Below are 26,982 nucleotides of genomic sequence, written 5' to 3'. Positions count from 1 at the left end.
GAACGACCGACCAAGTCCAGAACCGGACACTTCGAACGCACGCTGTAGTCCAGAACCATGCCTTATGGCCTCAGACTCTCTTCACCAACCCGTCCACTATAGAGACGGACTAGACTCTTTTATCAGAACTTGAGGTACTCTGAATCTCAAATTCCAAGGAAAGTGTCTATTTGTACGGTTGCCGTACGGACAACCCCTGGTGCTATTGGTACGGTTACCGAAGTACACGTACGTAGCGTCTTAGGGTTAGGATTAGGTTTAGGGTTATAACCCAATATCACAACAATTTTTCGGGTTAGGGTTAGAGTTAGGCTTAGTCATGCAACCTAAACTGGCCAATGACTGACCTGTCACGTGACCGAAACTGGCCAAATAGGGGCGCTGCGTACGGAAAGAATGTTGGTATGTTGATACGGCAACCGTACGGATAGCCACTGCTAATTCCAATTGGGCCTAAAAGTACTTAGTCACATAGCTCTCATCTCCATATTATCATAGTTCTCTCTCGCATGCACACGTGCCCACATACACACAATGAAAGCACGCTCTGTTTCATTTCTTTCTTTGTTTCTTTCTTCTACTAAGGTTTTTAATTTTAAATATTTATATACTCGAACAATTATCCTTAGCTTAGTGAGCGTAGCGCTCTTAGTTATTGTGTAAATAGGTTTCATTTGTTTGATTAATAAAACAAATTATTATTCAAACAAATTGATACCTTAAGTAAATACCTTTACTATTTGTCTGTGTTTTATGCAATATAATTCACACCCTGAACGACAAGGTATTAATTACTACTTAAGTGACCTAAGACACTTTAAATGCTATCTTAGGTGGCACCTCATTTAAATTCATCTAATATTAATAACACTTGATATTATCATTCTTATCGCTCCTTGTCTACCCCTTACAACATGTTGTGCAACTGCATGGAAAAGGATTGTCACATCCCTGTGAGCTCCAAGTGTTTGTTTCTCCTTTGAGACGCTAATGTGACGACCCGCTCATTTGTTTGGACAGTCCATCTTCTACACTTTAGACCCCATGGAGAGAGAGAGAGACACACACTCACACACACACACACACACACACACACACACACACACACACACACACACACACACACACACACACACACACACACACACACACACACGGCTGTCAGATGCATAACTTCTTATAATGAATGTTTGCCATCATGTAATCCAGCCCCACTAACGTCGACTCTGTCCTTCCTTCCTGCAGATCGTCAGTGTTGGGAAACACGTCAAAGGTTACCATTACATCATGGCCAACCTGGTGAGAGAGACACTTTTTCCCTTTGCATCATTGTTCGTGTGCTTCTGTTTCTATTTGTCTTCATTTTAGCTGTTTGTACATGCTTGTCTTTTTTCTACTTTTGCTACATATTTGTTTCACTTTCATCCCGACTTTGTTTCAGTTCTACCTGTTTGATAGTTCGATGAAGTTCTGTTATTAAAGTTTCCACTACTTTTTTATTTTTATTTCTTTAAAAACAATTTCTCACTCTGTTTGTTACCAAAAAAGCAACAAACAACAATCAAAATAAAGCCAGGACAGATGTGTATTTAAAAAAAAAGGATGTATTTGTCATAGAAGAAGACAAAACAAGCGTGGAAAGGTTAGGGCTGGGAGCTTGTGCCAAAGAAATGAAACAAAACAAGGTCTATCTTACAATAACATTTTTCTGTTGTATGAAAATGATCAAGCAAAAACACTTTCTAACAAAAGGAGAGGCCGCCCTCATACAGTGTCATGCACTTTTTTTAAGAGTTTTTTGTATTTCCTTCCTGTTAGGAGACATATGTAGAAGTGGGGGAGTCAAATGCAAAGGGGGCATAGAGGGGTTAGTGTAACTTAATGTCCAATTAGTATTAAAACATAGAACAATCCTTAAATGACAAAGACAGCTCAACTCAAAGACGAATATATGTAACCTTTACTAGTAAGATTGAGAGATGAATTAGAAGATGCAAAATCCAACTGATTAAAAACAAAAAGTGCACAAAAGGCCAAAATCCAATGAGATGACTGGAAACAGACACAAGGAGGTAATCCCAGATAATCCACCAGCAAATGCAGTGTTCAAGCACTGGAATAATAAGTGTGATCATGGAAATAGGTGAGAGAACAATGACATCAAGAGGTACTGACACACTGACAAGACGGGGTGCAATACACATGAAGGTACTATGACCCACACACAGACACAGGTTAAGCAAGAAATTAAGTTAGAAACTAAAATGAAACATAATCACCAACCAAACAAATCCCTAACTGAGAAAGAGTCGCACTGAGATCTGAACTCACTGCTGAACACTAACTAACAAACTCATATCCAACTAAAGATAACCCAAGCTTACAGAAATAATGTTGCATTCCAGAGAACTCAAAAATCCTAATTTCTTTGTTGAAAATTCTGATCTCCATCTTCAAAGCTTTCCAGAGGCAGCACGTCGGAGTATCTTAAAAACATGGCTTCGAATATTTTTTTTTTTTTATTGTTATGAAATGACAAAATCAAATGGATTGTATAACAACTGGTATTACCGCTTTCTGAATTATTTTAGAGCGAACTGATAAACTGTTAACTCCAACCTCTTTTATCTGACACTAATTTCTGCACACACTGGGATCTACAGTAGTGCATTCAGGAATGATATGGAATATATTGCAGTAACCTCTGAGATCTTCTAAAATAACCATTTAATTGTGACTTAAAATTCAATTTGACAAAACACTTTAATTAAAGTTTTATACATGAGGCTGACATTATCTGTCATTAGCAATAAGGTGTCATAAAGGCAAGTGTTGCTTGCTAAATTATTACACATTTGGAGCTATGCTACACTTATCATTCTGGTAAGTGTTCTTGAGCAAGGCACTGAACCCCAACACTGCTCCCTTCATTGTAAAGCAACAAAGAAAAGCGCTATATAAAATTGATGTCTAATAACAATGTTGGCCTATTGTGGGGTTAGGTAGGGTTAGAGTTTAGAGTTTTGGGTTAACACTTAATGACACCCTTCATGACACCATATCCATGCTAATTACGGGTGCCATGTCATAATAATGACAGCGTTATGTCAGCCTAAATGTATAAAACTTCAAGTAAAGTGTTACCAGGTATCCAAGTATCCAGTTATGACAGTGAGTAATAAATATTCAGTGTCAATAGTCCCTGGAGCTGTGTTTGTAAGCTGGGCCACATGTTGCAGCGCCCAAAACAAATGCACAGAGGAAAAAAACACAAAAAATGCTACAAACATACACAAAATCACTCCAAAAAAACATACGTAATTAAAGAGAATTGCACAAAATGAAGAAAATATTATGATGCCAGTGAACACATTTCAAATGATAGTTGATGTGGGAGGTGAGGCTGTCTGGTTCAGGTACATAAAGCAGTGGGAGGAGATGAAATTCAACGCACACAGTCCTTCACACCATCACAAAGACAGATGGTGAACTTTGGCTTTCAGCCGTCTCTCCTGGAAAGTGGTACACGGTGATGTGCTGTGCACCACCGCTGTGACATTTAATGCTCCCTGTAGGACATCCAGCAATGCGTTTCTCAGTGGTTTCCATGGAGGAAAATAGAAACATGTTTCCAAATTCCTTATACAGGCAGCAGGCTGTAAATATAATAAACTACAACTGAGTGTATTCAACTGGTAATGTGAATAAACTGTAATCATCTACATCTTCATGTGACTCTCACATTTATTGTCCTCTGCTGATAGACCACTCTCTCTCTTCATTGTCCCTGAAGGGTTTTAAGGACATTAACCTGGAGCGATTCATGCATGGTGGAGCCAATGTGACAGGCTTCCAGCTGGTTGACTTCAGCAACCCCATGGTCATCAAGCTGATGCAGCGCTGGAACAAGCTGGATCAGAGGGAATACCCGGGCTCGGACGCTCCACCCAAGGTTTGCCATGCGTAAAGTATCAGAGTGAATCAGATTAGCGCGCGGCGCCGCTCTCACCTCGTGTAGTGTAGTCATGGAGAGCAATGTTCATGGAGTGGCATGTGCAAAATAATTAATGCAAATCAAAAGGATTTCAGTCAAAGGCAACAACGCTGCCTTTGATGAACATCATTGGGTTCTGTTTCCTCGCAGGTATTTGCAGGTTCTCCAATTTTCCTCCCACAGTCTGAAAACATTAGTAGGCTGTTTAGTCTCAGCTAGGGAGTGATTGATTACTCTGTTAAAGCTATATGGGATATGTGGGATGAGTGAGTAGATTATTTAGACAGTAGTCTGTGTGTTTTTGGTTCTTTCTGCCTAGATGTTAATAATGAGGATCTGAAATTCAGATACAAAATTAATGTGTAGTTATTTTTATTTGACAGGGTGTATAAATACATGTTTACATGTAGATTAAATTTAATAGTTTAAAAAAAAATATTGGACTTGTGAGTCCTTTCTGTGTGGAGTGTGCATGTTCTCCCCTTGTTTGGATCTTTTTCTGGGCAATTCTCATTTCCTTTTTTTGCGTGTTTTTTGTGTGTTTGTTGTTTTATGTATGTTTTTTTTGTATATTTTTCACGTTATGTGTAGTTTTGCTTTTTTTGTGTGCATCTGTGTTATTTGTGCACTTTTGGGGTCATTTTGTGTGTTTTTAAGTCATTGTGCAGGGTTGTGTTACCAAGATTTTTGTAAATTTTAGTTTTTTCTGTTGTAGTCTTGTGTTTCTCTTGAGTGATTTTTACCTTATTTGATTTGAGGGCCACACAAAATTGGACGGAGAGCCGCATGTGGCCCCCTTGAGACCTAGTTGCCAATGTCTGATGTAAAAAAAAAGTTTAGGTCACTGGCAGCAACTCTTTTTCCATAGTGACCTTCTCAAGCTACATAAGTAATGTTACTTTGTGTTATGTTACTTTACATTTTTTTTTATAATATTTACTCTGTCTTTGTTTCTTTATATATATTGTTTAACCTGATACAATGCAATCCAGATTAATGTTTGCAAGCTCTTTGTAATAAAGGCTACACAGACATGTCACAAACCATCTTTTAAGGGGGAAAGGTTGTTTGCGATGAATTGCAGACACAAGCACAGACGTAACAGGCGTCACCATCAGCAGTGTGTGTAGTTACACTGGGTAAGCAACAAACTGACCCACTTAAAAAAAAATTCAGCCACACAGATTGCAATCGGCACAGGGGCAAGAACGGTTCACAAACCGCCTCCCCCGAGCAAATCTGTGTCTGACAATGATTTCTATTTTAAAAAGCAGATGCAGCAGAGTGGAAGCAGTGTGTGTATGTGTGTGTGTGTGGGACTGTGTGTTTCTTGATAAATTGCTCTCTCTCTTAGAAAACCACTCAGCCTAAATGACTCTCCTTTCCTCCAAGTTTGTTCACAGCCTGAGTCACAGCTGGCTTGTCCCCTTATTTCCTACTAACATATAAACACAGGCTTTCTTCTGGTGTGTTTACTCAACTTACAAACACAAGCATCTGCTAAGAAAAACTTCTGGGAATCACACCGAACCACAAATCCCTGCACCAAGCACAAAAGATTACCAACAAAGCAATGAACTTAACGACACATGAGACTTCTTAGAAATCAACAAGTCCTCTGTCGTCAGCATATGTTGCAGGTGATCTACTGATACTCTATTGGTCAAGCGGTCCCTGGAGACATCCATATTGTGTTTCTCCTAATTATATTCACATTTTTGTTTTAATGTAATGCAAGAATTTCAGTTTTATTCTCTTCTTTCACTAACACCTCCGACATTTCATCCTGCTCTTGCGCTTGCACTTGAGCGCAAAACCCCCATTACTTCTGCACCTGCTATCATCTGCGAAGGCAATGTTAGAAAATCACCAACAGTAGATGAACAAACAGTGCAGCAAATCTATTTGCAAGTGCACACATTCTTGGGATCCTCTTAATGTATTCATTTTAAAAATGTTCTTACTGCCCACCAGTAGGTGGCACTTGGTGGTACACAATTCTAAAATCACTGCATTTAGGTATTTGATATGATTTACTCATAATACGCATCCAAAATACAATCAACGTTTTTTTTCCGATCTATGTGATTTAGAGAATGTGGTTGACGATGTAAAACCCAAAAAAAAAACCCAAAAAAAAAAAAGAAAAAAAAAAGTGTAACGCAATCTATCCATTTTCTTCCAAATTCTTCCCAATAGGACAATAGCAAACATATTTCATTATCCTCCTGTCTTGAATCAGGCTGGATGGAACTCAAAATTTTGCAGTTTTACATTAAAATGACGTTAGCACACGCACTGATTGTTTGTGTGTTAGTCTGTAACTTAAGGAAGCAAATTGAGAGTAAAGAGTAACTGGGAGATGGAGGGCATCAGCCTCCACAGCGAGCAGTGGAATAAAGAATAGGATTCACCCCCGGCCCAATACACTGTTAATGAACTCCTGCTAGTCGAGATAATTGATGCCACGCTGCCACTTGGTTGGACTAAAGAACCCCTCGCCCTCGCCACATCCCCTCCCTCCCTTCCCCTCACTCTTCTTTGCAGCCTTTTTGTCATTCACTCAATTAGTTTCCTGCGATGCCAGGGGTGAGTTTTAGGGAATTGTGTGGCTCACAAAGGACAGATTTTCTTTTCTGGGCCTCAATAATCAGAGCTACCACTAAAGTCCTAAGGTTAAAGAGTGATGAGAGGAAACTGGGTGGTTTGTGGTGTGCTGAAAATGCCATTTGCTCTGCTCCAACCCTTTTTCCCATTCACAGAAAATAATCAGCAAAGGACAAAAAAAAAGTGCTGCCTTCGTTCACATTCAGGTCATTACTATACACCCACCGTCGTATGCGATCCCCCTGCAGTCACGTTAACGCGAATAGTTTTTAAATAGATCTGACTGGCGAATATTGCTGAGTGTTTGTCTTGTCTACCTAAATCAGAATTTAATTGGCCTTGTATCTTTTCTCTCCCTCTCCTCTGCCCCTCGGTGCTGTTCATATACCAAACACAGACAAAACGGCAAGTCAGTCGGTTTAAAAAATCTGTAATTTACAAATCACTCAGCGTTAACCTACTGGGGTTTTATTACCACTTCCTTAAATGGATTAGGTAAATGTTTAACCATGTCTACAGCTGTGGCTTAAAGAAGGCTCATCAAACCTCCCACAAAGAAAATTCTGTCTTTATTTTTTCATTCTAGTTTGGCTTCGTGAGGCATTCTGGTACAAGTAGATCTCATCCCGTAATGAAGATGTGATTAATGGCAGATCTGTTTCTGGCTATGGAGTATGAGCCCTGGGAGCCACCAAAGTGCTCTGAGTCATAAAAACAACAAAACTGAGCCAAAGTTATTCATATAGAATATTGAATTTGAAGAGAAAAATCCTTTAAATGTTTCCTAGGTCAAAAATGTGCTACGTGACCCTCCTTTCAGTTTTTTATGTGCTACTTCTTTAGGTTAACTGCTTGAACTTTACTTTTGAATATGCATGAATATGCACAGTATCTCCAAAAACTTGTTTACCATACTTTCTCATCTCTCCTTGACATTCAGTACACCTCTGCGCTGACGTACGATGGCGTGATGGTGATGGCCGAGGCTTTCAGGAACCTGCGGAGACAGAAAGTAGACATTTCTAGAAGAGGGAACGCTGGTGACTGCCTCGCTAACCCGGCTGCACCGTGGAACCAGGGCATCGACATGGAGCGCACTCTCAAACAGGTGAGAGGATTCAGAGGTGCACGCAGACACACATTAATTGACTTCTCCTCAATAGTGTCACACAGCTTTGTGACTTTTGTGCACTACGGTTCAATCCTCATGTGTGTGAGTGTGTTTGTATCTGTGTGCAGGTCCGGATGCAGGGGTTAACAGGTAATGTCCAGTTTGACCACTATGGCCGCAGGGTCAACTACACGATGGACGTGTTCGAACTGAAGAACAACGGACCGAGACGGGTAAAACCTCACACAGCGCACACATAAAACTTCAGTGTCGTGCAGAGCTGCAAAACTTATTGTGGTTCATGGTGGACACGTGGGCCGAACCAGAGACATCCTCCACTGTTTTCACAGGTTTGGCCTAAAAGCTTCTAACTATACTTATTAGAAGATCTGTGCTTAATAAAACACTTTTTTATGAACATATTCATTTCATCGTTTTTTAAAGATGGGCTTGATAGAGTTGGTGATCTATTATTGCAGTGAAGTTCCATTGAGTTTTTTTTGTTTATGTTGGTAATCAGGAGTGAAAAATACAAAATTTGGCAGATTCTTAATTGATAGCTGGAAGCGACGTATTTATCAGACGAGGAAAAAGTGAAACAAAAGAGGAAGAAAGCGATTCCATGCCTCCCAAGGCACTCCCAATCGGAGAAGAAGTGTTGCATCTTTGTATCTATCGTTGACTTTCCCATTCCGACATTCCCATCCACAGTCATCAAAGCCTTTATTTCAATTCATCTTCAATTTAATGTCTTAAGCATGAGTGCTTCAAACACATGCTATTACCTCAGCTGCACAAAGACAATAATCATCTAAAACATCCTCTTAAACATCCTGCTAACATCCAGCATTTTTTTAAACGCAGATCTTCTAATAAGTACATTTAGAACCTTTTTAGGTTGAACTTGTAAAAACAGTAGAGGGTCCCTTTAAAGAAAAAGTGGAATTCTTCTTCCCAATATTATTATTGTGCACTAGTATGAACACGTTTAGTTTCCCAAGGTGTAAAGTATGAAAATATATGGAATGATTTGTGTTTCCCCTGTATTGTTCACTTGGCCTCATGCACTGCGTTTGTTTCGTGTGTACTGTGGATATGTTTTCGTTGATGGTTGGTGATGAACAAACCATCAGTTGAGTTGTGGTTGCTCTGGTCTTGTCTGAGCCCCTCCCTAATGTCTGTCAGCCTCAAAATATTGTCAGTTACTCTAGCATGAAGCCAGTTAACACAATGCTCACACATGAACAGTCTGCAGCAGATGTGGGTGTCTTGGTGGTTACCTACGGTTGGTAGGGTACAAAGCATATTTTAATGTGCTTTCAAAGGAAGCTACAGTTTGCTTCAACATCTCCTGGTCACGGTGCCCCCTGCAGCTTTAACCAGGTATAGCAAGGAAGAGATGTCCAGTGTCCCATTGCCTTCCTGCAAGCGCACATTCGCAAAAATGTGTAATTCTGTTATCGTTTTATGTACTTTCTATTATTTGATGTCATTTTGTTGTCATTTAGTTAATTTTTTGAGTGATTTTATGTGTTTTTGAAGTCATTTTGTGTATTTCTTTCTCATTTTTTGTTATTTTGTCAGTGTTTTGTGTACTTGTGTTGTTTTGTTTGTTTCTTGAGTCATTCTGTGGATTTGTTTTGGGGGCCACACAACATTAGGGTGAGGGCTGCATGTGGTCCTCGGGCCGACAGTTGCCCATGTCTGATGTAGAAGCTTTTCTCAGGTGCTTTTAAAAAGCCCAACCTCTTCAAGGTCTGGGGTCTCCTCTCAGTGAGCGCTGGTGCCCTGAGAGGATGGATGAAAAATGGGAACATGAGTAAAGCAGCACTTGTGAGAGTGATGGTGAACGGACAGCATGAAAGAGAAAGCAATCAAGGTAGGAGAGAGGTGGGTGGGTCGGTGCAGTGGGGGGGCATCAATCAAAGGCTGCTTTGGCTGGTCTTGACTCACCTAGAGCGATGGTCCTGTCAGGACTGTGTGTGTGTGTGTGTATGTGTGTGTGTGTATTACAGTCCTATTCAATTTTTTTATAGCTATATTTTGTTTTTTTTTTATTAGTGTTTTCTGTTTAGAATTTTTTATAAAAATGATTTTTATATGTTATTTTTCTATATCGCAGGTTTTATTCATTTAGATAAGAATGTTTTGGACAACAACAACAAAAAAAACCCCTACATTTATTCTTTGATCAGGAATACAGGATTATATCTATTATTATTATTATATCTAACACATTATCTGACGAGTCAACAACTCAATGCACATCATTCTATAGATAGATAGATAGATAGATAGATAGCTTTTTATTGTCATTGTACAAGACAAGTCAATTTTAGCAGCTTGGAATAGTGTTACCACACAAAAAATAAAATAACAATAAAGTCTTAATAAATTAAAAGCACAAATATCTACATACACGGCAAAGGTACAGCAGTGCAAATAATGTCATTGAATTGCCATTAACCAGAAGTGTAAAGAGTACTGATATATCCTACTCAAGTAGAAGTACTTTTACTTGATTGAGATTATACTCAAGTACAAGTAAGTCATACATAAAATACTCAAGTACAAGTAAAAAGTAGCTCAATTAAATAGTGCTCAAAGTAAAAATTTACTAGTTACAGTACTTTCATCCTCATGTTTATGCCCTTGCATACAGTAAACATCTCATGTATAAACTTGAAAAGGAAAAGACCAAATCTTGCACAGTTGGAACTTAATTTATTTTCCACAAAGGCATCTGTATAAAATAAATGGTTTGTCAAAATGTGCAATTATTTTTTAGATAAAATAACACCAATGAATTCAAATCCAAATATAATAAAATTCTCAGGCTCTAAGTATAGCTATATTTATTAACTCTAAAGCGGAGAAATAACTGGCATTCTTGTTGCGGTGCATAACATTTCATCTGGTTAGTCGGCTGTGATGTGATGCATTTGATTGTTGTCTGGTTATATTATTTTTTTTATAGTTGAACAATGTCGATTGATCATTTTGAAACAAAAAAAATTACAAATTGGGGTGTAGAAATGTAACAATTTACTTCTTTTTAAACATACTTAAGTACAAGTACTCATAAAAGCTACTCATTTACAGTAACGTGTTAGTGTGTTTGGTGTGTGCTAGAGTTTGACTCTAATAGAATGCTTGGACCACACTCGCTTGTCTCCACAGCAGCTGTGGTTCATACAGGGCTGTGTAACAGTGAAGCATCAGGCAGGCCACAAGCGGTGTGTGCAACGTATCTCACACGTGGATCTGTCGCTCCCACAGATCGGCTACTGGAACGATGCAGATAAACTGGTGCTGATCCAGGACTCTCCGCTGCTCCCTAATGACACATCAGGCATGGAAAACCGCACAGTTGTGGTGACTACCATCATGGTAAGACACACACACACACACACACATATTCACAGAACACTTAAACCTCATGTCCCAATGCTTCAGCAGACACACTATCTGCACCAGTGATGCATGCATGCATTTTGTATCGCCAGTACTGAAATAAAACCCTCCAAAAAAACACAGATTGAAATCCTCGAAGATGCATCTGCTTGTAAACAAACCAGGAACTTTTAGGGGAATATTATTTATTTATTTAGACATGGGGAACTGTCATATTTTGCGTGACCCCCAAAACTAATAAACAAATACTAAAACAATATAAAATTACAGAAAGCCACACAAAATGACAACAAAAAATAGTCTAAATACTCAAGTCACAGGAGACAAATACAAAAGTAAACGAATGTAACACGAAAATATACAAAATGACCAAAAACACAAGAAAATTGCAACAAATATACACAAAATAACTCCCAAAAACACACATGTGAAAATACAAGAAAAAAATGTAAAATGACTACAAAAACATACTTAAATAAAACAAAAACATGCTATATCCTTTGTTCTTTCTTGTATTAATGTTGAGATTTGTCGTTATTCTAAATATTGACATAAATGTTGATAACGTGACCCTTGGACGGAACAATCACCTTTTTTTATTTTTTATTTTTGATCAGTTTTTATTATTATTTTCAGATCAGTTGATAGTGTTGTGTGTTCTTAGAAGGTAGTATACAGAGAGGAAAGATTACTTGCACATACAGTACATACAGTAATATTGAACAGCAGATAAATAGGTGACAGGTCAAAATAAAGCATGCAAGATTAAGATAAGTATGTTCCTCTCTTCTCAGTCATTACAACACAAGTATGTATACAATCACATTTTTTTGGCCCCCGCTGTAATAAAAGTTGCCTATCTCTGATTTAGACACTCTGCTGATGAGCCTTTGCATCAGGGTCAGTGTGATGTGAGCTGGATAAGTTTATATGCATATCTAAATTGTTGTTGTTGTTTTTTCAAATTATGTGTATTACAATTTCCAATGACTGAATTTAAAAAAATCACAGACTATTTATACAAATTAGAGCAAAAATACTGTCTCAGCAATCTCTATAAAGAGTCCCTCCAGAAAATGATGACCCTGGTTAACTTTCTGCTGAATTACTTTGTATATTTATCAGTTGACATGAACAAATGTTCTTATTTAGTCACAAATCCACAGCAAACAAAATGCACAAATGAGTGGTTTAGTCAGGACTCAAATGAATGACTCAGCAGCCGAGTTTGTTTTGATCTACAATAAAGAAAAATGGTCCAAAATCAGCAAGCAGTCCAAAGGATTACAAGCAGATAATACAAAACAAGAATCCAGGGATAAAACGGTTGACCCTGACAAATAAGGCACTTACAGACAGAACACGTTCTATGGACGGAACAGTGAACTTTCCCCAGAACTGTCTGATAGATCTTGATCCTATTAGTTTTATCAGGTCCACTGAGAGCTCCTCCTCAAGTGGATGGACTTACTAAACAGCCCGGGGCTTTAAGGGGGCAGGGTATACAGATCTAGTGTCTGATTGGATGAAACAAACAGCAGTCAGCCAGGTTCAATCCCAACTGCTGATGGACATTTCATTCATTTGTTGTCTTTGGTGCGTATTTATCATTAAAAATGGCCATCATTCAGATGAAGCTTCCTGAAACATTTGTTGCTTTAAAGGAGGTATCGTGTTTTTTCAGGCACATAGTACCATTCTATAGCGTACTCAAATAACTTTGCTACCCAAGTTTTTTTGGAAAAATGCAGCAAATATTCAAAAAAAAACTTCCTGTGTACCTTCTAATCCACTTTCAAATAAGCTCTTGTTTTAAAGCAGTCATCTGAAAAGTGCCTGGAACAAACATGGCAGATCTTTTTTGGTCGAGGGCCGCTTCATAAGATAAACTCCAACCATTATTGACAAATTATTTCATCCAAAAGAGATCTGTTTTCTTCGCATTACAAAAATCAATTTTCTCGCTGAAGGAATTTTTAAAAACTGAAGGCAGGCAGCTACTACGATGAGCAGAGTAAACTGATCAACACACAGTTATCTTTCAGCTGTTTGCTGTGACTGCAGCTGTTTTGACGAAGCTGGAAGCGGGGGAGGGGTACGAGTTTTATTTACATTTTTATTTTTATTTTAATGCGTACATTAATGAGTACGGACAACATAAGCCATGGGTTTCCTACAAAAGTATTTAAAATAAATAAATGAAAGGCCGAACTCAGGAAGAGAACATAAGAAGGGGAGGGGCTCTGCTATGGAGCAGTTGACGTTCCTAGGAGGACTCAGGTGTATTTATACCCAAAATGGATGCCGTCAGAGTTTTAAACGATTACTCAAACATACATGAATGAGTCAAGGCAACACCCAGGTGTGTTTTTAATGAGTGAATGACATAGTAACATGATATAAATCTTCAAAAAGTAGATTTTACATAATACCCCCCCCTTTAATAGAGGATTTCTCCCGTTGCTGTTTCTTACGTCACGGCTCACGTGTACACAGTAACTCTGAGAATTCAGAGCATGGTTGTAACGCTGACACAAGTAGGACATGGCACACATTTTGTCACAGACTTAAAGCTCTGAGAATTGTTGTTGGTAAGCAGCTAAAGTTCCTCAGATGGCGACAAGAAACACTCCTGGACTCGTGGCTCATTAAAGTTGGAGCAAAGAATGTTGAATATCAAATCCTGCAACACTGCACCAATAATGATAAAATACACATTTAATCTCAGTTTTTGTCATTTTAGCTGCAATAATCACAAAGAAACTCTAAGGGGACATCATGGTTGATCTCTTCTAAAGCCTCTTTCAAACCCATATATCAAACATTTTTTACCTAAATAATGCATCTTGAGTTTAATATATTACAAATGACAAGGTTTAAGGGGCTAAAATTGGCCTTTTTATTTCTCTTTCTTTTCATTTCTATGTGCCAGTGTTAAGTAGTTACTTTTTCTGTCAGAGAACCGATCAAGAATTAAGATTTATTGTTAGTGGCTGAGTCGAAACTTCAATAGCACATCAAGTAGCCCCAAAGCTAACTGCTGTCATTAGATTCATGTTTTATGGCACTGATAAGCATCGCAAACAGCTCCACAGCCAGCTGCTGCTACCAGGACTTTTGTTCTTACTGCTGAGATGAGAGGTCGTAAACGAGAATCAAGCAGCTACAAATTCAAAGCATTTTACACTGAAGGGCCTTTACATGACATGTGAATCTGTGGCAGTGAAACAAGCAGATGTTGAGCACTAAATGTAGCTGCTGAGTGGAAGAAGGGAGGAAGGACAGACACGAATCAGCACAAATCCTCCCTCTTTTCAGCCCCTGATGAGGAAACCCATTTTAAGAAACTGATCCCCCATATGAAAGAGAGATGGACACGGCAGCCTGAGCCCTGAAGACACAGAGCGAGAGGAGGGATGTTAAAATCTGACGGAGAAGCGGATCCACTGGAGAGGAAAATGAGATGCAAATGGAGGAGAAGGACTCTTTTTGGATGGACACACGCTGACACTAAAATAGGACCCCCATCCTCCAAACAGCTTGGCGTCTGTTTACTAGCAGGAGCAGGCTGTGTGTCCGAGTCATGCATCATCCCTGGTGTCTGTGTGGAAACTCACATCTTTGACTCTCATTCTGTCGGGTTGACGGTGGCACTTTACTTCTAGCTGATGCTGTACTGATGTACAGATATTTCACAATGGAGCAGTTACTGTCCAAGGAAGTGGATATTATGTTTGACATGCATTGACACAGTAACTGAGAAGGTTCTCTGTCTGGTAATTCATTGGGAAGTGGTTTGCTGACTTGCTTAGTTTTCCTCCAAGCACGTCTTGTCGCCTTTACTATTTATCAGTGATACATATATTTCTTAAAAAACAATAATAAAAACATTACAATTTACAAATATAGGACATATCAGAAAGTTTTTTTATTATTGTTATTATTATTACACATTGTAAGTCTTGAATATTACTGAATTTCACAAAATCGTTTTTGAATATGATAGATTTGGTCGTTGTCCTGATAATTTAAATGAGCAGTGCTTTGTGCAGTTAGCCTTTGGTAAAATGTCCCTTTTTCTCTTCTTCTTTAGCTTCTAGCTTAGTTAGATTAGAAATGCTATTACTGGCGCAGTGCGCATTTAACGTTCTCTGTTTGTCCTCAATGAAAAAGAAATAGTTGGTTAGTTAGTTATGTCTATGTGGTACTAGAGGGTGCTGCCATGACAGTAGGGGTGTGATGATACATCGATCCAGATTGATTGGTTCATCAATCAACATCATCATTGTTAGAATACACTTTTTTTTGTTAAAACATAATAATTTCCATTTCAGCTATAAAATTGTCCAAAAGAAATCAAAATTGCTGGATTTTCTTTTTTCTAGCTTCAACTGAAATGTAACTAATTGTGTTAAATGGGTTTTTAAAGTTGTCTTCAATCGATCAAAGGCCCCCCAATCAAATAGAATCCAAACCGATCCGTGGAAAGAATCAATATTGTATTGTATTGTCAAGAAACTTGTGATCTACACCACAACGAAACAGCAAACAACGTTCAGAGTAAACAAATCCAGCCACAACGTGTGATTGAAAACACGAGTTAAGACAAAGAGCTATATCAGTGTTTCTCAAATGGGGCTAAGTGTACTAAGTGTACCCCTAAGGGTACGTGATGGCACTACCTCTCTCTATCTTGTGAGAGAGAGAGAGAGAGAGAGAGAGAGAGAGAGAGAGAGAGAGAGAGAGAGAGAGAGAGAGAGAGAGAGAGAGAGAGATGAGAGAGAGAGAGAGAGAGAGAGAGAGGAGAGAGAGAGAGAGAGAGAGAGAGAGAGAGAGAGAGAGAGATGGATGACCGGAAATTATGAAAACTATAGAAATAAATCTATTCAGGAGCCACTAAATATTGTTTCATTTTACTTATTTACAAAACGAGATTATTTAAAATGTGTTCCATCATTATGCTCTATTTTTTTTTTTCACAGAATTCTGAGGAAAATGTTGTTGTCGGACAACGGGGGTACTTCGATTCAGCAATAAGAGGAAGGGGGTACTTGAGCTAAAAAAAAAATTGAAAACCACTGAACTACATCACAACCACCAAAAGTGAATTTGTTTCCCAATTTATGCACCATAAAGTAACAGTAACTGAGATTCTTAATTTAAAAAGTAACGCATTGTAGTACAAGTTATTATGGCCTAAAGTATTGGCAATAGAGTTGTGTTGCTTTGTATTGCATTAGTCCCATCATGTGTTTGTTTGAAAAAGTTGTAAAACCCTAATGTTGTGTTGTATTTAGTTCTGAGCTTTGTGATACTTTTGCATCAAGCTTATGGATTAAAACCATAGAGAGCTTTAACATGCTCATGGTAACATTGGTGGTGGTAAATATTTTAGTCAATACTGCTTTACAATGTGTTCATGAAAGCTTTAGCTGCCATAATCATTTCAGTTTATTACAGATGACCATTACTGTCACAAGTCAATGGCTGCCTTTCATTTCTGCCTTGAGTGTTTATGATCAAGTTTATTTTGCTAAAAGCCTGAGGAAGTGATTCAGTCTTCAATCGCCCCCAGCCTCCTCCGTGCATTCAATCTTGCTGAAAAGAAGCAGTTTGCAAACTGTTCTTGTCTCCCGTCAGATTGAATTCTGTTTCAGCTGCTTCTATGTTTGATCCGTCCAGACTAAGTTCACATCAATTTGCCTCATGAAACTGAAGGTTTCAAAGGCAGATCGTGGCTTTTGTTTTTTTTTTTTTAACTTCACAGTTGCCCTGCAGTGCTTCCCTTGAGACGTTTCAGCGTTACAACAACAAAACAAAATACAAACACAATGCCGTTGATTTCCTTTTACATTTCTGTGAGACGTGAGATCTAAACCAAAGTACAGTCAGAGAATTTAGGCCATAGTATGTCAGGTTGCATCTTGTCTTTGTTCACGTTGTGGTTTTGCTGTTTTATTTTACCTCAAATTTTCTTTGGCATTATGCCGCTGTTACGTGCTAGTTTGTGGACACGCGTTCCCTTTATGGTGCATGAACTTCGGTGACCATGTGGGAGTGAATTACAAAACCGTGTGTTTGCATCAAGTGGGAAATTAGCACTTGTGGTTGAAGGTGCAAAGTTTTAACCAAAGCGGTCAAACTCATAGAGGCTTTAACTTGAGGTCGACCGATATATGGACTTTTTTCAATATCGGCCGATTTTTTTAATGTATTTATTTATTTTTTATTAGCCCTTTAGAGTAGCCATTAAAGGAAAAAAGAAAGAACATAAAAAACATCCATTTGGATGTATGAATATACAACAACAAAAAAGTTATAATAATAATAGCATGTGCATGGGAGAGATAGAAGCCAATAGGCTAACAAATAAAAAGCTGATATAATAGGATAAGGATTTAATATAATAGTGCCTGATCAAATGTCCTTATTCTATTATATGCTCAATAGGATAAGGATTTGTGTTTTACTTGGTTGTGTACGGGTATATTTAAAGTTCAATAAATTAACACAGGGGACGGGACTTAGATAAGCAAACTGCTTCTCTCCTCTCCTTTTTCGGCATGTACAAAAAGAAGAAAAAAAAAAGTGAATGTAACTATGTCGGAAATAAACTGAATAAATTAAATAAAATAAATAAATAAAAATAAAGTTCAATAAATTAACTGAAAAGAGTTCTATTGGTGTATTTAATTTAGTTTCTAATATGTACATTTATATCATATGAGTGTTTAAAGTGTCTTTCATAATCAATGTGCTTTAAGTTTAAATTTTGAAAATCCCATATTGGTCGAGCTCTAGTTTTAACATTCCACATTAGATTTAAAACTCTAAAAAACTGTAAATAATAATTGTTATAAGATAAAGACCTGTAACCTGGACAGGGGACGACCGATCAGCTGACGTACTTGACCACTCAGATTATACAAGCTGGAGAAACTGTGGACAAATGAAGAATAGTCAGGACGTCAGTAGGAGTCACGTCAGTGTCCATAATAAGCAATAAACAGGTTTCTCCATTATTATAATTAAGGTGAATTATTAGTGCCATATGTGCACACAGCTAAACGTCTGGCTGCAGAAAAGCAAAAGTCACCCTTGTTGGGCTGTGGGGTGTTTTTAACTCAACTAGAAGTAAAACATACTGTAGACAAGTGTTTCTCAATAGGGGGTACGTGATGTCACTACAGGGGGTACTTGAGGGAGGGAGAGCAGAAAATTAACAAATAAAAGCCTTTTTATGATTTTTATAATGTTTATTTTTAGTTAAAAATGATAATCATACTAAATATTACCAGCAACTCACAAAATGACAACAAAAACACACAAAATAAGAGAAAATTATGCTGAATAATAAAAGGAACAAACGACGACAAAATTCACAAAATTACACCAAAATTACACACACACCATAAGGGAGAGAAAAATACTATTACCAGCAACACTCAATGCAATGATGAGATGATGAGAGAAAAATATACCAGATCTCTACAAAATGCACAAAAATAACAGAGAAACATACAAAACAACATAAGAAACAATACAACATATAATGTTTATTTTTAGTTAAAAATGATAATCATACTAAATATTACCAACAACACACAAAATAACAACAAAAACACACAAAATAAGAGAAAAATATACAGAATTATAAAAAGAGCAGACAAACAACAACAAAATACACACAAAATGACACCAAAAACACACAAATTGAGGGAGTGACAGGAAATGATAAAAACGATAGAAATAAATCTATTTTGGAGGCACTAAATACTGTTTCATTCCACTTATTTACAAAAAGAGATTCTTTTGTAGTTGTAGTCGGACAAAGGGGGTACTTGAATTCAGAAATAAGAGAAAGGGGGTACTTGAGCAAAAAAGGTTTGAGAACCACTGCTGTCGACAATTGGATTTAAATGTGTTTTTTTAAATATAATTTTGGTTTTTGTAAATCAAATGGGTGATTTCTAGAAGTTGCTCCAAATAGAAAAGAAAGTAGCACTCGTTGCTTATATCAAAGGCTTTGTACAGTTGTAGTGAAGTCATTGGTGAGGAATCAAACAGATTGTTCTCTCTGCATGTTTAACCAAGCCAACAGACGGCTTTTCCACAGTACAGACAGCTCCCATGTGGCCATGTCTGTACGTATGGATTCCTGACATCAAATGGGCCTCTCAGTGTGTGGTTTAATGCCATGTGTAATTAGTCACATTAGGCAGTGAGTGAAGCGGTGTGGTTGTGATTATTGACCAGTCTGTCAGCCATACTGGCCTTCACTGTGATGACTCACGGTACTCTTCCCTCGCCAGATTCATCGACTGCTTCATCCTTCCTGCTTCCACTCTTTCCTTCCTTCCTTCATCCGGCTGCCAGGATACTCATACAGAAAGATTAGCACCTCTTTAGTGCCTTTTCCTTCTGATTCACGTCCAACTCTTTGGCTAAGATCGTCATCAATTATGTCATCTACATCAGTGGCTCAAGTACCCGTTTCTTTTATTTCTGAATCTAAGTACCCCATTTGTCTGACTGCGACATTTTGCTTAGAAAACTACTGAAAAACAACTATAGAGCATAATGATGGAATGAATGAGTAATAACACATTTTAAAGAATCTAATTTCTGGCGACCTAGAATTAGTTTTTGATCCTGTTGAGCTCGCATATGTATGTATGTTTTAATTATTATTCTTTTTTTTTTTTTTTTTAATTAAAACAACACACAACTATATTCCTGAAATAAAAAAAAAAATTATATATATATATATATATACTGTATATATATTATTTTTTTATTATTATTTCAGGAATAAAATTATATATATATATTATTTTTTTATTATTATTTCAGGAATATAGTTGTTTAAGATTGTGTTGTTTTAATTAAAAAAAAAAAGAATAATAATTAAAACATTTAAAAAATCAATTTAAATTTTTCAGACAACCCCATTTAAACTCCAGGTGACCCCACATGGGGTCCCGACCACAAGGTTGAAAAACACTGATTTAGTGGCTTCTGAGTAGATTTATTTCTATAGTTTTTATCATTTTTTGTCGTCTCACGCCTAGGGTGGGACCAAGACTGACTCTGTATTTGTTAATTTTCCATTCTCTCTCTCTCTCTCTCTCTCTCTCTCTCTCTCTCTCTCAAGTACCCCCTGTAATGCCATCGTGTACCCCTATGTACCATTACTGGCTATGGTTATTCATTAATTCAGATTTTTCAGCTTTTGGGAATTGAATATTGCCATCATCAGCCATTACATTATGACCACCTACCTTAATATTGTGTAGGTTTTATGTGATGATGACACAGTAGCAGCAAAATACTCCACACTCAGCAAATACTGTCCCACCTGAGGTGTCGTAGATCTCACCTTTTACAGTGCCTTACTGCACTGGGACTCCACTCCTTCCTCTGAGTGGACTGATTCAGCAGGTCACACAGAAATCACTCAGTTAGCTGATTGATGTTCAAAGGTAAAGAAGTGCTAGAGGTGGTGATGATGAAAACCAAAATGTTCCCAGGAGCCAAACAAATAACTTTCACATTAAGCGCTTTAAGAGGGTCAACAAGAGGTGAGAGGGAAAGTGGTTTGGATTAAAGTATGGTACTTAAAAGCACCAAGCACAGTTACATGTGGGTTTATCTTATGATAGGAATGTCTGTGTTGCGCTGGTCTTTTTGATGATTTTAGTTGCCTGAAGATAATTTGACTTTAAGCATGATTGGTGTTATAAAATTGCAGTTTCTCTGTTTGTCTGCTCTTCGGTCTGTCTGACTGGTTTGCTGGTTTTGTTTTTTTGTGTAGGAGGGTCCCTATGTGATGCTTAAGAAGAACTGGGAGATGTACGAGGGCAATGATCAGTACGAGGGCTACTGTGTGGACCTCGCCTCCGAGATCGCTAAACACATCGGCATCAAGTACAAGATCTCAATTGTCCCAGATGGAAAGTACGGCGCCAGGGACCCAGAGACGAAGATCTGGAACGGCATGGTCGGGGAGCTGGTGTACGGGGTAAGAACGTCCATTTTTATCTCAAGGCTATTACAGAACACCATCTTTGAAACAATGAAGATTTATTTAGCGGACACTTGAAGTTGTCCATTTTGGTTTACATATATACATTTATATTTTTTAATAAAAAAAAAAAACAGCAGACTAAGGACTGGAGGGTTTCTGGTAAAAACCCTGTAACTCAAAACAGTGTAGTCCAGTAATGATTAAAGTCATGCAACTGATATGCAATAAGTAAAACACGTTTCCTGAGCAGTTCATGGTCTTTTTCATCACATGAGACACTTCCCAATGCAGGGAAATCTTATTTTCTGGCTGTAAAAATCTGAAAAAAAATGCTCTCTCATGCATTTCCATGGACACTTTTCATGTTCAATTAAGGTTGAAAATGTGCAGACAAACCCATATTATTTGTTCTTTTTTTTGAGGAGGAGGTGGAGGTGGCATTTTCACATTGTAGCGTATTTTGTCGCCCGTGCGTCTTGGATATTGCATTGAGTCACTATAAAGTGTGCAGAACAGCTCGGAACGTGTCAGGGCTGATAAGGCTGAGCCGTGCACCGGCTCGGTCAGAGCACAGGAGGAGAAAAAAGGGCTTTCTTTGTCCTCTGCAGTTTTTGTTTCTGTGAGGAGCTCTGAGGAGCTATGACAGCGTCTGAGGGCTTTGCTGTGGCTAGACAATATAGCTACAAGGCAGAATGCCACATAAGCATTTGTCGTCTAGTTTTCAGCCTTTGCCTTTTGGACTATAAATTCCTTCATTCATCATCCCTGCTCTGCAATGTTAGAATTTCAGATCTGACATGTGCTGTCTCTTACTTTGGCCTTGTTTCATGACCTCTAACAGGTTGTTAGTCAGAAAATAACAAATTACAAATATTTCTGTTGCTTATTTGATGAAAACATGACAGATATACTGTCACAAAACAGATTTAAGTTAGTAAGTAATTAAGTAAGTACATTTGATTTATATTGGGCTTTTTACAGATTAAATCACAAAGTGCTGTACAAACAAATGTGAAACTAAAACAACAGCAACATCCCCAAAGGATAATAAAACACATGAAAATTTAAAGCAACAGGAGGAACATCATAAAAAAGATAATAAAAGTTTAATGCAATTTAACCAAAAGCTTTTCTGAGAAGCGCGGTCTTCAGATGCTTTTAAAAAAAGTCTACACAGTAAAGCTCACGGAGGGACTGGTGTGACGACAGTGACCCTCCCAAGACATTGACTTATCAAAAACAACCCCAGATGCAGATGCACCCAGATCACCAAGGGAGTTCTTGATCCGAGGAATCTTTTCCTCATTCATGATCAGAGTTTCCGTTTTGCCAGAATTAATCTGCAGATAATTTGATGTCAACCAGTTTTTGATAGCAGATACACATTCCAGGAATTCAGATAAGAAGCGAAACTCGGAGTCATTAAAAGAGCAATACAGCTGAATATCATCTGCATAGAAGTGATGACACATTCTTAAAACCTCGTATCAACTGACCAAGAGGTAACAGGTACAATAAAAACAAAACAGGCCCCAGAACAGAGCCCTGGGCAACTCCACATGACAGGTTGGACACATTCGACATTACATTGTTAAAAGCAACATTAAAAGTTCTTCCATTTATATAAGAGGTAAACCACTGGAGAATAGCACCAGAAATTTAAGTCAATCAACTAGTGTACTGTGGTCTACAGTTTCAAAGGCAGTTGTCAGATCAAGTAAAACCAAAACAGTGTATCGGCCAGAGTCAGCGGCCATCATCATATCACCAGAAACTTTCACAAGAGCAATTTCAGTGGAGTGGATTGACCTAAAGCAAGATTAATTTTTTTCATAATAATCATGTTGTTCCATGAATGAGGTTAGCTGCTTAGCTACCACTTTTTTCATGATTTTTAAAATGAACGGAAGTTTAGATATGGGCCGATAGTTTATAGGCTCCCGGGGATCAAGATTTAAGCTTTTTAAGAATGTAATTTATTACAGCATGTTTAAAAGATTTGGGGACCAAGCTACATAGAAGTGAGAGATTTATCAGTTTTACCACCCAAGGGCCGACAACATCGAAAACATTTAAGAGCAGTGGAGTTGGAACAATATCCACAGGGCTCGATGAGGGTTTCATTTTTCCCACTAAATCCTGAACATCCTGTAGGCTGACAGGAGTGAAGGATGACCCTGAGCACACAGGAGCTAAAGTAGTGAACAAGCTAACCAAAGAACGAGTGATACTGGTCCTAATGTCTTGTACTTTTGTTTACTAAGAATTTCAAAAAATTATTAAAGTCATCCTGTGTGTGCACCGACACATGGGACGGTGGGGGTGCAACAAGGTTTTCAATAGTGTCAAACAAGACTTTGGGGTTTTTCTTATTACGTGAAACAAGATCTGATATCATGTCTTTAAGAACAGTCTATGCACTTCTAATGTTGTGGCTTTCCACCTTCCGGCAGCTTTTCCTGAAGTTAGAAATAGCTTGATTTATCCATGGACACAGTTTTTTTATGAGGGCCTAGAGTGTTTTTAGCTGGTGCTTTTGTGTCCAAAACAGTCAATGTTTATTGAAGTTTGACATAAACGAGTCAACATCAACACAACTAGCAAAAGTAGTTGGATCAGCAGAAAACCCACTGATTACAGCTTCATTCAGAATACGTTTTTGTTTTTTGACATTGGAAGTAGTCTATGCCAATGTAAATGACATATTAATTAAAATACAGCAGTGGTCGCTTATTTGTAAATCCTCAATACTTAGTTGGTCAATTTTTAAAGCAAAAGAATAGTCCAAATTCAAAGTATGACCTTTTGTGTGCGTTGGACTCGACACATGTTGCACAAATTGAAAAGAATCCTAAAGAGACACAAACCCGGCTGCCATAGCACAGGAGGAGTTATCAACATGCACAAATTATTAGACTTTGTGAGTGAAAAAAGTTGTAAAAGCAAAAACTGCAGTTTCAGAGGTGGAACTCTTCCTTAATATAGGTTTTAGATATCCTCGTACTAATTTAAGAGTCTTACGTTATTGATATTTTTTTTTAGCTGTTGTTGTATTTAAAGGTTTTTCTTGATTTGGGTTTATAGAAGCCAAATCAGTTGAGAACCACAGATATAGGCTTTAAGTAGTGCCGTATAGAGTGAATGTTTTGAGTAATTAGAGAAAAGGCATCCATTAAAAGGCCTGATAACACAAAAGCTGTCAGCACTTTCCCATGTAAGTCTGCCTTCTCCAAAGAGAAGCCACTAAAGCCCAGCCCATTAACCTATCTTGTATTTCTGTGCACAATAAAGACTCTCATGCTGTCATCCTTAGTGTGTTTGTTGCTAAGGGTCAAAGAAAAGAATCCAAATCCCTGCCCTTCCGCTCCATCCTGTGCCTGTTTTCCTCCGTGAATTTCAGATGGTTTGTCATAGAAGTTACAGTTCTTGCTGATATTAAGCCCTCCGCTCCGCAACTAGGCTGATGAGGTCACAAGTGTTGCTGAATCATGAACTGTAATCTGGTTTATGGATTTCCATGTGCCAGCATGCACATTCACATAGACCTCAGAGGTGTCCCTTCCTGTGCTGTAAGCACATTTTTCTGACATATTATTTCATCCATGATTCTCAGCTAAGCCTTTGAGCATTACGGAGAGCTTCGGCATTTTCTTCTTCCACATCTTTGCTTTCTCTGTCATAACCTGATCACTCTAAGATGTATTTGGCTGCCATCTAATCCTGATCGCTCTCAGATTTGTGCAGTCGAGGGAGGAATGTCAAGAATGACAATGACATGAGTTGCGTCAGAAGAAATTGGGTAATGCTTGTTTCTCTGTTGTCTGATTGATGCCTGGCTGTGTGACTGTTGGCCTTTGGGAGGCTGTAACTGTGACTAAGTGGTTTTCTTGTACAGCAGCTCAGTGCAGAGAGATCATCCAGCACAGACAGTCTCCCTTTCTCTCCAATGTTTGCTCTGATATATGCTGATCAGATTTCTTCTCTGTCCCCACAGAAAGCGGAAATCGCTGTGGCCCCTTTGACTATCACGCTGGTCCGGGAGGAGGTGATTGACTTTTCTAAGCCCTTCATGTCGTTGGGCATTTCCATTATGATCAAGAAACCCCAAAAATCAAAACCCGGGGTGTTCTCCTTCCTTGACCCGTTGGCCTACGAGATCTGGATGTGCATCGTGTTCGCCTATATCGGCGTGAGCGTGGTGCTCTTCCTGGTCAGCCGCTTCAGCCCGTACGAATGGCACACCGAGGAGCCCGAAGAGGGCACCGACGGTCCGCCAAGTGACCAGCCCCCCAATGAGTTTGGCATCTTCAACTCCCTCTGGTTCTCCCTTGGCGCCTTCATGCAGCAGGGCTGCGACATCTCACCCAGGTAAGATACTTTACTGTTTACCAGGATTGGGGTCAATTATAATTGTAATTATGGAATTGATAATAATTACAATTATGACGTAATTATAATGGTAATTGTAATTTTAATAATCTGTTGCTGTCGTAATTAAATAATTGCTTTTGTTATTGTAATTGCCATGAAAATTCTATAAATATTGTCAATTATAATTTAACTCAAAATTGGGGAACCATGTTACAGTTCTATGTACAGTTGTACACAGTAGTAATTAACAATTATGATTCAAGCTTTCCCACATTTTACCAATTTAAAAAAATATATAATCGAGGGGTATACTGGCAACAAAAAAGGCTCAGATACCCACACCAAAAATATCAAAACCTATGTTTCCATTGATTAGGAAGCCCAACAAGCTGGTTTAGGACCCATTATCATAAGAGATGCTAACAGAAAGCTAACACAAGGGGAAGGTTAACTTTTATTAAGTTTTTTATTAAAGCCTCAGTAAATGAGATTCATTTTAATCAAACTTTAGTAAATGAGAACCTAATTGTAATTGACTTTCTGAGGGTAAAAAATAATTGCAATTTAATTGTAATATGAAAAAATTCCAGTCACTGTAATTTGAATTATTTGGAAATGAGCATGGGTAGTTTAAAAACGTAATTGTAATTGAGAAATGTATTTGATCCCAACCCTGCTGTTTACCATAAAACATATTTGTATCTCACAAAGCCCTCCACAATAAAAGCATACAATAATATCTCGCAGTCACATTTTCAAAAACTCCTTTCTGCACACAGTATGAGATCAATGTACTGTAACTCATCACTATTTTAATGGGCTTTAACTATCAGTCATCCTTGAGTACAGCTAAAGAGCTCAAATATGTAATATGCTAATGTTGGGCAATATCAAACAAAAATCATAACTCGATGTTTTACTAGAAAGATGATTCTGGGTCAAAGTCACTGATGCAAAATACCACACAATTGTCTGCATGAAGGCCAAATCGAATGGAAGTTGTTTCTCTTAAAACCCTTTTCATGTCATACCTCAGAGCTGTGGCTCACCTGAGTTTGACAGACGCTGCCCTAAAGTACAAGACTTTAACTCTGCAGGACCTGTAGATTTGTTTCTATCTTAACCTATGATAAAAAGGTTGTTTCCTTTCTCCCTCTGAGGCTTGCTTCTGAAGCTCCCTTGTTTTCTTTTTAACTTGATCTCCTTTTTGAGCTGCTTGCATGGCTTTATCAAGCTTGAAGTTGTTTGTCAGGGTTTGTTAAGCTACTGGTGGGTTGGTTCTTTTAGCTTGCCTTCAGTCTTTCATATAATATGTTTTTTTAATCTGGTAAAATCCCTTGTGGATGCTGTTATGTCAACAAATTTGGGAGATAAAAGCTGGATCGCGCACGCCTGTAGCAGAGTACAGACTCACATCCGGAGAGGAAATGATAAAAAGGCCCAAGTGGTCAACCTCTA

At 38.1% G+C, this 26,982-nt stretch overlaps 1 protein-coding gene across 3 annotated transcripts in view; it reads left to right on the top strand.

Moving 5' to 3' along the window:
- The window catches only part of LOC114475332 (glutamate receptor 4-like), a 123,921-nt gene that overhangs the window by 79,145 nt on the left and 17,794 nt on the right, over nt 1–26,982 (top strand). For 2 of the 3 annotated variants that reach the window (XR_003675458.1, XM_028466030.1), the window contains exons 5-11: nt 1,246–1,299; nt 3,794–3,952; nt 7,542–7,709; nt 7,841–7,945; nt 10,992–11,102; nt 20,941–21,147; nt 25,148–25,521. Coding sequence is in view for 2 of the 3 variants with exons in the window: in XM_028466030.1 (XP_028321831.1) it covers nt 1,246–1,299; nt 3,794–3,952; nt 7,542–7,709; nt 7,841–7,945; nt 10,992–11,102; nt 20,941–21,147; nt 25,148–25,521 (1,178 nt within the window). In the remaining variant the exon portion in view is untranslated. Of the gene's footprint in view, nt 1–1,245; nt 1,300–3,793; nt 3,953–7,541; nt 7,710–7,840; nt 7,946–10,991; nt 11,103–14,444; nt 14,638–20,940; nt 21,148–25,147; nt 25,522–26,982 lie in introns of those variants that run through there. The other variant, XM_028466031.1, reaches the window with a different exon arrangement.

The sequence above is a fragment of the Gouania willdenowi genome, chromosome 14 (assembly GCF_900634775.1).
Source record: "Gouania willdenowi chromosome 14, fGouWil2.1, whole genome shotgun sequence".
NCBI classification, from domain to species: Eukaryota; Metazoa; Chordata; class Actinopteri; order Blenniiformes; family Gobiesocidae; genus Gouania; species Gouania willdenowi.
Note: the sequence above shows the minus strand (reverse complement) of the source record. Positions and strands in the feature narration are given on the sequence as shown.